Below are 12,134 nucleotides of genomic sequence, written 5' to 3' on the forward strand. Positions count from 1 at the left end.
GTTTCCAACTACAGTGTAGGTTTATCTTTTAAGTTAAATAATCATTATTATTTTTGTTTTTAATCTAGTACATAACACAATCAACTATAGGTCTAAAGAGAGTCCCTATTTCTGTGAAAACCAAATTGAATGTTTCAGGAGACTTGATTTAAAGAAAAACATCTAGTTAGATATTGCTGTCAGACTGATTCTCAAGTACCTGTGTTCTACTTTAAAGAAACAGGAACTAGATTTCCCGGTATATTCAGGTTTTTGCATAATGCTAATCAACAAATTCATCGTTACAGGCAACAATCCTTTACCAAGGAATGAATGAACATGCGATTTATTATACATATATTGTATATCATTCATGTGTCCATTGGCTTCAGTTGAGGAGGTGGGGGAGAAAAAGAATGGAAGGATATAGAGTTTCTACCTGCCCCAGCACAGGTGGAATACAAATGGAAGAAGCACAGGAATGTGGTGGAAGAAATATATAAACATTTACTCAGAATTTCACTTACTATGCGGCCCAGACAGACAGTGCTATATGCTGCATGGTCATTTTCCTAGTTAATTACAATAATAGATGCTATTCTGGTCCATTCTTACAAATGAGGAACTTGATACTTAAAGAGATGATAAAAACTAGCTGAAGGTGAAACAGAAATAGTTAGCTTTGAAATCCAGATTGCATTCCCAAGCATAAGGAAAGGGGCTGAGGACTAGGGGCGGAAGTGAGGTAAATGGAGAAGTTTACCAGACTTCCATCTAGGTGGAGAAGGAATAGGAGGAAGAGCGGGAAGAAGATACCCTGCTCTGGGGGCAGCAAACGCTTATTTAATACAAACACCACAAGCAGAAAATCCAAATTTGTCAGACGACAGTTGTCACAAGTTGGTGCTTTCTATAACAATATGACTATGATTGTTTTCATGCTATACCTTAAATATTAAAGTCACAGTTGAATGTGGGGTACAGCTTCATAGTCTCATATTATTAGCAAGTAGAGGAACAAAAGTACAGACTAAATTGAGCACTTGGGTCCTGAAAGTAAATGTAAATTAACTGTGTCTGGCTGGAAAGAGCTGCTTATATCTGAAGTCTGGCCAGGTCTTCAGGTACACGTTCTGGGAGAGAATGAGAGCACGGCTGGTGGGAAGAATGGCAAAAGTTAGTATCTACTAAGTCAAGGTAGGGAGCAGAGAGGATGTGGATTGACTTTGCAGAAACTGCAAGACACTATAGGGAGCAAAGACATCTGAGATCTTCCAACTGCCCTCAGGACATAATCCCCAAAAACCCATCTACTCTCAGTCTCTGCACTAGTGGTTCCCAGATCTATGATGCTCTGTAGATCCTCCAGCCAGTGTGGAGTGTGGAGAATGGTTAAGGGACTACCTTTGGAGGGAAACCACAGATTTAGAATTCCAGCTCTACCACCTATGAAAAATGTGTGACCTTGTAAATCTCTGTTTTCTTATCAGTGAAGCAGACGTAATAATAGCACTTACTTCAGAGTGCTGTTCTGAGGGAAGTTTACACTGGCTTATTGAAGCCTAGATATTACCAATAAGCCTCTCTCTCATTTCATCACCATCTGTTAGCTGCACAGATTCATCCTTTCTCCCAATTTATAAACCCTATGGGAAGGTACTTTAAAATATATGTTTATATCTCCCCTTCCAATTATGGTACTAGTAGTATTTAATATGTTTCTGTTCTGTTTAAGGCCCTGTGCTTTAGCAGAAAGCTTGATTGAAGCCCCCAAATGTTAGAATGAGGAGATTAAATTCAATGAAAGACCAAGACAGAGTATTCGTAAACTGAGACGCCAATGCCCTGGATGTCCCTCTGTTTTTAAACATTTAGTTTATTTCAGTGACTGAAAACGAGGCTGGAGGAGGCATGAAAACATGACTTCAGCTAAAAGAAAGAATTCAAAGGGCAAAACCTGAAAATACAATATACTTGTTAGAACCTCTAAAATATAAGAAGACACTGCAAAATGTTCTGGAAAGGGCATACTCTAATATAGTGAGAGGGATGCTAGCAGCTTTCAAATGACTCTCCCTGCCCCATCAACCCCAAAATATAGATGAAGGACCTGTTGTCCTTAATGAGGATGGTATGTTCTCCCCTTGAGACTTCAGCGCTCAAAGGCCTGGTTTTCCTCTTTCAATTCTTTATGGTTTGTTTTTAAATTTGACCATTTTGAAATCCATTATATTTCATAGAAAAAGTTGTGTCTTTTCTTTATTTTAATGCCACTGCATCCTAATTAGTAATTTTCCTTACAGCCTACAAACAGTAATTAACCTCCAATCAACATATCCTGGAAAGAATACTGAGTGGTCTCGCTTGGCAAGCCCATCACAGGCCCAGTGAAGGAACACTCAGAAATCCTGCTTGAATCAGGCTCAATCTGAACACAAGCCACATCAAATGAACTAAACTCATTCCAACAGTCTAATGGTTAAGTCTGCTGTTCTCTTCTGCTGGGAAGACAATATTTTTAAGCATTTCATACTACCCCACAATTAAAACAAAAAAAAAAAAAAAAAGAAGAAGCGAAGGCGAGAGAGAGAGCAAGTGACTTATGCCATGGAATAATTAACACAAAACAGGCCTCTACCTTTCTTGGCTGAGAAACCTGGCAAGTACATCACTGGCTTTTAGTTCTTCAGTTAGCTGTATTGCCATGGAAACTTTCGAAAGATGGGGAGCTTGCACTCGAATCACTCCCTGAGGAACGTCAGCCTGCAAAGCAATAATGACACTGGAACAAAGCTGGCAGCAGCTGGAACGTGTAACTCTACAATGCATTATATAGTAAGTGTGCTTAACTACTACGCATTTTACTTCACTACATAAAAACCTTAACTACTGTATAATGTAATTTGCCAAATTACATCAAACCTCAAATATCCTCTTAATGGTGATAGGGGAACTTTATAATGCCTGTGCAGTAATGCTTAATTATTTTTAAAGTTGTAAAGAATGACAGCAATAACCATTACTGCCATATTAAGTGCTGATTTCTGAGTATTATCTACTAGAGGGTGCTTCTTCATGTAGCAATTTATGAAATTGAATCAGAAAGAAGTTACTCTGTGTGCTACTGCAGTATGTGCATTTGAAAAATCTTCCTGGACATTCACAAAATTTCACAAAATTTTTTTGTCTCTGAATGTTTTATAAAAAAGAAACACACTTTTCTATTTTTATTGTCTGTTCCCCATTTGGTTAATGAGCTCATGCTTTTTGGCTACACACTTTGAACTTACGATGACCCCCTTCTAAATCTTTTGCCCATGGATGTGAAAAACATTTTATGGATTCGAGGATACCAGTGAAAGTTTATGAGGTTTGTAATACCAAAATGTCAGCTATAGCATTAGAAATATTAGTCTTAATTAATTCCTAAAGGGTTTTGCTAAAATAAATACTATTATTTATAACTATTATGACTTAGACCTTAGAATAAACAGCACGCACAAATCATGTTCAAAAGATAATGCTTACAATAATACAAATACCCTGTTCAATTGAACCAAAATTTATTAAGCATCTACTGAGTACCAGATATTGTACTAGGTTTACTTACCCAGTAATAAATAAGAAACAAGTCCTTTACTGCATAATTTTGTGCCCACAATATCATGTCCTTTTTTTTTTTAATGTACATGGTCTTGAATTGTTTTTTTAAAAAATAAACATCTCAGGAGTTTGAGACTAGCCTGGCCAACATGGCAAAACCCTGCTTGTACTAAAAATACAAAAATTAGCTGGGTGTGGTGGCGCCCACCTGTAATCCCAGCTACTCGGGAGGCTGAGGTAGGAGAATTGCTTGAACCCAGGAGGCAGAGGTTGCAGTGAGCTGAGATGCACTCCAGCCTGGGAGACAGAGTGAGACTCCGTCTCAAAAATAAATAAATAAATAAAAATAAAATAAAATAAACATCGAGCAGAGATATACAACAGATGCCATTAATTTGATTTCTTTCAAAGTTCAACACAAATAATATACCTTTAGAATCAGGCTCTATAAAAATGTAGGTACCCTAAAAGATTTAATATTGCTTCTCAGTAATATCGGAGATTTAGTGTGGGAATAACAAGGAAAAGAAGCAACACGATATAAGACTGTACAGTGAGTATGGGATTGTGGAAGGCCACGGACTGCAAACAACAGCTAGACCTACAAAGGTATCACAAAGGACCTGACCATCAACCTCAGAAATCCTGCTGCAGAGTGGGTGGTGCCCCACCTGCCTCCTTCCTCTGACCAGTCAGTGAAGGGCCACAGAACACATTACTCCAAACCTGAACAAAAATGGACAAAGCCTTCCAGGGCCTTACACTCATGACTTTGCTGGGCTAACCTTGGTCATAGCATCCTCCTCTACCTTCTCTTGCAGGACATATTATGCTCAATTCAATCTGTGAAGGACAACCTAATTCCAACCTCCCAATTCCAAGCCTCCAGTTCCAACCTGTGCCCACACCCCTCAATTCCTGCTTCATCTTTCTATCCAGCCTGAATCCTTGGCTTGGTTTTTTGACTTATTGATACTTTAGTCTATGACCTTGACCTCATCCCTAGGATACAAGTATAATTTCCCTTTGTCCTTGATTCTGTGACAGGCTTTATTTTCACTTAGAACACTTTGGAACACATGCTGCTTCTTGCAATGGATGGGGCATTTCATGTGGTACAAAGCAGTTATTAAATCAATGGTGTAACATACAACTCAGCGACTCCATGAACTTCTCCCTTGGGTTTGAACTCTAGGTTATTTCCCACTATGGCCATTTAAGCTGTTCGCATGGCCTCACCTATTTGTTGCCTCATAGGAGGTGGAAAATAATCAGTGGCATGAACACCTTTAACATTAGACTGAAAATTGTAATAGCAACATCTGAAGCACTGAGACTGTGCTCATAAAACCCTAATCCACCTTGTCTACTCAGTAAGCACAACAATATTGGTATTTTGGATTCTGTTAGTTTATCACTATTATTACTACTATTGTTTTACTTATAAAACAATAGTAAATAAATATTATTTACTATTGTGGAGGGACTTGAACGGCAGGCTAGAGTTTGCAGATAGCCATGCACTTTATATTGAGGTTAAAAGTTAGGAAATCCTGGTTAAGTCATAGTGTCAAATATCCTTATATACAGGTTTATCAGGGACAGAAATTGCTCCCAGAATCACATCTTACCCAGCCCTAGAAGAAGGCAGCCAAATCTACACTGACATTTAAAGTGAAGATGACTGGATTAAGTTTTTATATACAGAAAGTCCATAATAAATGAGTTGCAAAACCAAAATGATTCAGAAAATAATATATTACCATAAAGAGTTCAGGGATATGGAAATCTTAGTCAGCTCCTGGCCTTTTCCCCCACTATTTCTTGTAGAACCTTCTACTGTTTCGATAAAAAGGCCCAGCAGCACTCCAAGCTTTCCTATCTTTGTGTACGTTCTACTCCCCCTCCCAAATATCTCTCTGCTAACCATTTTCAAGGCTCAGCTCAAATACCTCAAACTCCATGGAACCTTCCATGCTCCACAGAGTCAAAAGGAATCTCTTCATTCCGCTGACTCTCCTTCATAAGGGTCCTACTATATGACCTGTATTCTGGTTGTATGCCACATACCTGACTCATATCTGTGGCCACCCATCAATGTTTATTGATTAAATGAATCATTCAAAATTACTTTTTTGTTTGTTTTTACTAACAATGATAACATAAACAAAGTAAAATTTCTCTAGAATAAAAGTATGCCAAGGGGTATTTCCTTAATGGCAAAAACTCATCTTAGGAACACTGTCTAAAAGAAACAAGTTAAGGTGCCTCTATCCACCATATGGTATTCCCTCCACTACCAAGAAAAGACAGGAAGGTAAAGAAAGCAGAGAAAAGGAATTAAGTGTGTTACAAGAGATAATTCAGTCACTTACTTCCGTAGAGAGCCAAAGAGAAAAGCCAGAGTTACTAACATTAGCATGTATCTACTTGGGGATGTAGTCTCTTTTCCCCTCCAACACATCTCATGAAGAGCTGAATGTATTAGTCTCTTCTCATGCTGCTATGAAGAAATACCCAAGACTAGGTAATTTATAAAGAAAAGAGGTTTAATTGATTCATAGCTCCTCATGGCTAGGGAGGCCTCAGGAAACTTAACAATCATGGCAGAAGGCACCTCTTCACAGGACAGCAGGAGAGAGAAATGTCAAGCAAAGGGGGAAAAGCCCCTTATAAAACCATCAGATCTCATGAGAACTCACTCACTATCACAAGAACAGCAGCATAAGGGTTACCACCCCCATGATTCGATTACCTCCTACGAGGTGCCTCCCACAACACATGGGGATTATGGGAACTAGAATTCAAGATGAGATTTGGGTGGGGACACAGCCAAACCGTATCATTCCATCCCCAGCCTTCCAAAATCTCATGTCCTCACATTTCAAAACATAATCATGCCTTTCCAACAGTCCCCCAAAGTCTTAACTCATTCCAGCATTTACCCAAAAGTCCAAGTCCAAGGCCTCATCTGAGACAAGGCAAGTCTCTTCCACCTATGAGCCTGCAAAATCAAAATCAAGTTAGTTACTTCCAAGATACAATGGGGGTACAGGCATTGAGCAAATGCACCCATTCCAAATGGGAGAAACTCGCCAAAACAAGGGGGCTACAGGCCCCACGCAAGTCCGAAATCCAACAGGGAAGTCACCAAATCTTTTTTTTTTTTTTTTTTGCAATGGAGTCTTGCTTTGTCACCCAGGCTGGAGTGTAGTGGTGTGATCTCAGCTCACTGCAACCTCTGCCTCCTGGGTTCAAGCGATTCTCCTGCCTCATCCTCCCAAGTAGCTGAGCTTATAGGTGTGTGCCACCATGCCCGGTTAATTTTTGTATTTTTAATAGAGACGGGGTTTCCCCATGTTGGCTGCTGGTCTTGAACCCCTGACCTCAAGTGATCCAGCCGCCTTGGCCTCCCAGAGTGCTGGGATAACAGGCACGAGCCACCATGCCCAGCCTAACCAAATCTTAAAGTTCTAAAATGATCTTCTTTGACTCCATGTCTCACATTCAGGTCATGCTGATACAAGAGGTAGGCTCTAACAGCCTTGGGCAGCTCTGCCCCTGTGGCTTTGCAGGGTACAGACCCCCTCCCGGCTGCTTTCACAGGCTGGTGTTGAGTGTCTGCAGCCTTTCCAGGCACATAGCAACAGCTGTCAGCAGATCTACCATCTTGGGGTCTGAAGGACAATGGCGCTCCTCTTATAGCTCCACTAGGCAGTGTCCCAGTGGGGACTCTGTGTGGGGGCTCCAACCCCACATCTCCCTTCTGCACTGCCTTAGCAGCAGTTCTCCATGAGGGTTCTGCCCCTGCAGCAAATTTTGCCTGGACATCCAGGCATTTCCAGACATCCAGGCATTTCTATACATCCTCTAAAATCTAGGCGGAGGTTCCCAAACCTCAATTCTTGACTTCTATGTACCTACAGACTAAACACCACATGTAAACTTGCCAGGCTTGGGGTTTGCACCCTCTGAAGTAATGGCCCGAGCTGTACCTTGGCCCCTTTTAGCCATGGCTGGAGCTGATGCAGCTGGGATTCAGGGCACCATGTCCTGAGGCTGTGTAGAGCAGGGGGGCCCTGGGCCTGGCACAGCAAACCAGTTCTCCCTCCTAGGCCTCTCTGTGATGGGAAGGGCTGCCTTGAAGGTCTCTGACATGCCTTGTAGACATTTTTCCCATTGTCTTGGTGATTAACATTTAGCTCCTTGTTACTTCTGCAAATTTCTGCAGTGGGATTGAACTTCTCCCCAGAAAATGGGTTTTTCTTTTCTATCACATTGTCAGGCTGCAAATTTTCCAAACTTTTGCGTTCTGCTTCCCCTTCAATGCTTTGCCGCTTAGAAATTTCTTCCACCAGATACCCTAAATCATCTCTCTCAAGTTCAAAGTTCCACAGATCTCTAGGGCAGAGTCAAATTGCCACCAGTTTCTTTGCTAAAGTATAGCAAGAATCACCCTTATTCCAGTTGCCAACAAGTTCCTCATCTCCATCTGTGACCACCTCAGCATGGACTTTTTTGTCCACAACACTATCAGCATTTTGGTCAAAGCCATTCAATGAGTCTCTAGGAAGTTCCAAACTTTCCCACATCTTCCTGTCTTCTGAGTCCTCCAAGTCTCTAGTTCCAAACTCTTTCACATTTTCTTATCTTCTCCTGAGCCCTCCAAACGGTTCCAACCTCTGCCTGTTACCCAGTTCCAAAATCACTTCCACATTTTCAGGTATCTTTATAGCAGCACCCCACTCTATCGGTACCAATATCTGTATTAGTCGTGGTTCTCGAAAAGGACAGAACTCATAGCATAGATGAGTTTATTAAGGAGTATTGACTCACACGATCACAAGGTGAAGTCCCACAATAGGCCGTCTGCAAGCTGAGGAGCAAGGAAGCCAGTTCGAGTCCCAAAACCTCAAAAGTGGGGAAGCTGACAGTGCAGCCTTCAGTCTGTGGCTGAAGGTCAGACAGCCCCTGGTAAACCATTGGTGTAAGTCCAAGGGTCCAAACATTGAAGAACTTGGAGTCCAATGTTCCAGAGCAGGAAGCATCCAGCCAGGAAAAAGATGAAGGCCAGAGGACTCAGCAAGTCTGTTCTTTCCACTTTCTTCTGCCTGCTTTTATTCTAGCCATGCTGGCAGCTGATTAGATGGTGCCCACCAAGCCTCTCCCAGTCCATTAACCCAAATATTAATCTTCTTTGGCAACACCCTCACAGACACACCCAGGAACAATACTTTGCATCCTTTAATCCAATCAAGTTGACCCTCAATATTGAGTGACAACTTAATGCTTTCTAAATGAGCTCAGGTACCATAGCTTTGGGGAGTATGACCATGCCATGCTTCATTATGAAATGAGGTGCTGAGTTCAGGGTGGTAAAAGGACTTGCACAGAAAGCACCACATCTGACCCAGGAATCTAGGATCTTTCTGATACTTAAGAGTTTTAATAGAACAGTCCCAAGATACTAGCTTCTGGGGGCAATTGGGAGTTTTCACGTATATGTGTAATGTTAGGTAATTGACATATTATGGGGTACACAGGCTGGTTTTTGCCAAGATGGGAAGCAGCATGAGTACTCTCCTACAGATTCCTTCAGGCTATGAAATAAAAACATTTCCCACATCCCTTTCCCTCAATGAGCAGAGGATGAGGTTAAGCCACCTTTGAGCTCAGCAAGAACCCTTCCCAAGCTACAAACTGTAGTCATTTTGACTCATTTCACAAAGAGCTGGAATATCAATATCCTTGGAAAGCATTTCATTAAACCAACAATGGTACATGGTTTTCATTAAACCTTCCTAGGCTGACATTCTCTGACCACTAGAGAACCTGTATTCTACGGCAGGGAGAGAGAGTGTGTGTGTGGTTTGTGTGTCTATGGGATATGAACATTTCTCAGCTTGTTTATTTCTGTAGTGATTCATCCCATCCAAATTCTTACAACAATACAGAGATTGAGAGTTTGACTCAATATGGATATACAATGCTCTTTATCTCTGAAGAAGAAACGAGTTTAACCAGTATATATAATGGCAAAGCTAAAGAGTTAAAGTTGTTTCTGGGAAGTTTTTGCTGGATATCTTGACAAGGAAGGCCAAATGATATTTACAAAGATGATAAACAATAAATTATGCCAAAGCCATCATTTAAATGGTGTATGAAAACCACTATTAAGTACTAGAATCATGCTGTATCGAATACTGAAGTTATTACTATACTAATTACATTGAGTTGCCAAGCTTTGAAAAGATACAACATGCCTGATCGTTAAGCCAGTCTGTTCTTAACTTGAGCCATAATAATAACTGAATCTGTACACAGTATGATCTTTATAACCCTTCTCTTTCACATGTTTTAATCTAAAATTGTCACTGTCTCCTGCTTTTTTTTTCCCATTGAGATAGGGGAGGAGTGTGCTTGTGAACTGCAGTTATGTGAGGTACAGCAGGACTGGAGAAGGGCAGTATTTGACTAACACTCCATCAAAGAAAAGTCACAAAGGATTTTACAACTTCAAGAGTGTTAATTTCTTCTGCATGCTAAGATTATTAAAATAGAGAAAATGACCTCATATGGTCTTCACATGTTTTACATATTGAATTGAAGTTTATATTTCTAAACCTGATTTTATTATTATCTGGTTAAATAACAATTTTAGCATTTTTTCATAAGGTATATAAAAACACTGCATTGCTCATATTTTTGCACTCTAGAGATTAGAAATTTAATGTCAGACCCGTAAAAGAGGTCTCTTTCTTTTTCATTAAAAGCTAATTTAAATGTAAAGCTGACATTTTTTATGCTACAGAAAACCCTTTTTATCTTCAAAAGGGCAAATTGGAAATACAGCTTTTTCAAAAAGAAGGCCAGATATAACACATATTTTAGAAAATTAAACAGGGACATTTTAGCAAGGTATCTTAAACTAAAATGGCATATTCATCACCCTAGTCTGAACTGACAATACTGGGAAGTGGTGATATAAAAGGAATTCGCTACTATCTTGAACTACGTGCTAATTATAATTGGATCTTTGTTATCCAAATGCCTTAAACTTTTATCCAACTCACAGATTCAGAGGATTTTAAAGAAAGGCTTAAAATAACTTCCATAGTTAATAAGCATTTAATTTCCAATGACATAAGTTCTAATATTTTTTTTAATGTGGTATTTTTATGCAGTATTAAAAATCAGGGAATGTCATAAAAAGAAATAAGATTTTGTGCTTGATATTGTAATCTGATTTTCCACTTGGGTCCCCAAGTAAATCCAGACACTATTTCCAGACCTAAAGCAGATGCTTGAAACAATACCTACAACAATGCTTTGCAGCGAGAACTGTTAAATGAAATCAGAGATGCAATTCTAAACAGAGTTGTGCATAAAGGCACGCAACCCTGGCCACAAACAACTCAGCATCTACACTGCACTGCTGCCAATGCCAGGATTCTTCCAGTGGTAGCAACAGATTTCTTTTTCACATCCATAGCCCTACACTTTAAAATGTGACAACACTATTCTGGAACTTTCAGCAAGTCACGTAAGCTCTCTAAAGCTTGAGTTCCTCCCTGGTAAATTAAGGATGTGATACTAGCATGTCCCAAGTTAACACTAACATTAACCCTATGAGAGAAAGCCTTTTGTTTCCTTGACCTATGAGGTCAGAAGTGGTGAGCAGCATGGCATTTTTGACAGAATCTCATAGAGCCACTCTGTACCCTCACTCTCATAAATGAACAGCCTCCCTTTGAGAGGTGAGCTTGAATGGCAGAAGAAACATCATACAAACCTAAGTCACAATAACCCTGAGGCCTGGATGAGTCAACAAATCATAACCAATTGTTCATCAAAGCTGCCCCCACATTCTTAGTAGGCAGAGATGCAATCTGAGGTAATTATAAGATATCCTTTAAAATTCTAAAAGGAAAAAACATGTGGGAGACAGGATGCAACAAGATCAGAAAAATGTGTTCGATTGTTGATGATAAAGGTTTTGGGGGGCTGATGTACTATTCTTTCTACTCGTATGTGTTAAAAAAGTTTCATGATAAAATTAAATATACATGTGCATACACACATACAAACACACCAATAGGAAGAGGGAATTACCCTTCCAGCTTTTAGACAATACACACGCCCAAGTCCTGCCCTGGAAAAGTCTGACTCAGTGGGTCTAGCGAGTCACCCAATCACGGTTTGCTTTTTGTTTTCTTCTAAAATAATATTACCAGGCCAGGTGCAGTGGCTTACACCTGTAATCTCAGGTGTGAAAGGCTGAGGAGGGAGGATCGCTTGATGCCAGGAGTTCGAGACCAGCCTGTGCAACATAGCAAGACCCTGTCTCTACAAAATATTTAAAAATTAACCAGGCATGGTGATGCATGCCTGTAGTCCCACCTACTCATGAGGCTGAGGTGGGAGGATCCCTTGAGCCTGCAACTTTGAGGTTACAATGAGCCATGATTGCACCATTGCACTTCAGCCTGGGTGAAAAAGCAAGACCTTATCTCCAAAAATAAACAAACCTTTAAAAAATTAAATATTACAGA

The 12,134-nt window shown here is 40.2% G+C and overlaps 1 protein-coding gene across 3 annotated transcripts in view; it reads right to left on the reverse strand.

Moving 5' to 3' along the window:
- ARHGAP18 (Rho GTPase activating protein 18) overlaps positions 1-12,134 on the reverse strand; it is a 136,696-nt gene that overhangs the window by 4,255 nt on the left and 120,307 nt on the right. For all 3 annotated transcript variants that reach the window (XM_004044668.4, XM_055391637.2, XM_055391639.2), the window contains exon 13: positions 2,618-2,742. In XM_004044668.4, coding sequence (XP_004044716.2) covers positions 2,618-2,742 — 125 coding nt within the window. The remainder of the gene's footprint in view (positions 1-2,617; positions 2,743-12,134) is intronic.

The sequence above is a fragment of the Gorilla gorilla genome, chromosome 5 (assembly GCF_029281585.2).
Source record: "Gorilla gorilla gorilla isolate KB3781 chromosome 5, NHGRI_mGorGor1-v2.1_pri, whole genome shotgun sequence".
NCBI lineage: Eukaryota > Metazoa > Chordata > Mammalia > Primates > Hominidae > Gorilla > Gorilla gorilla.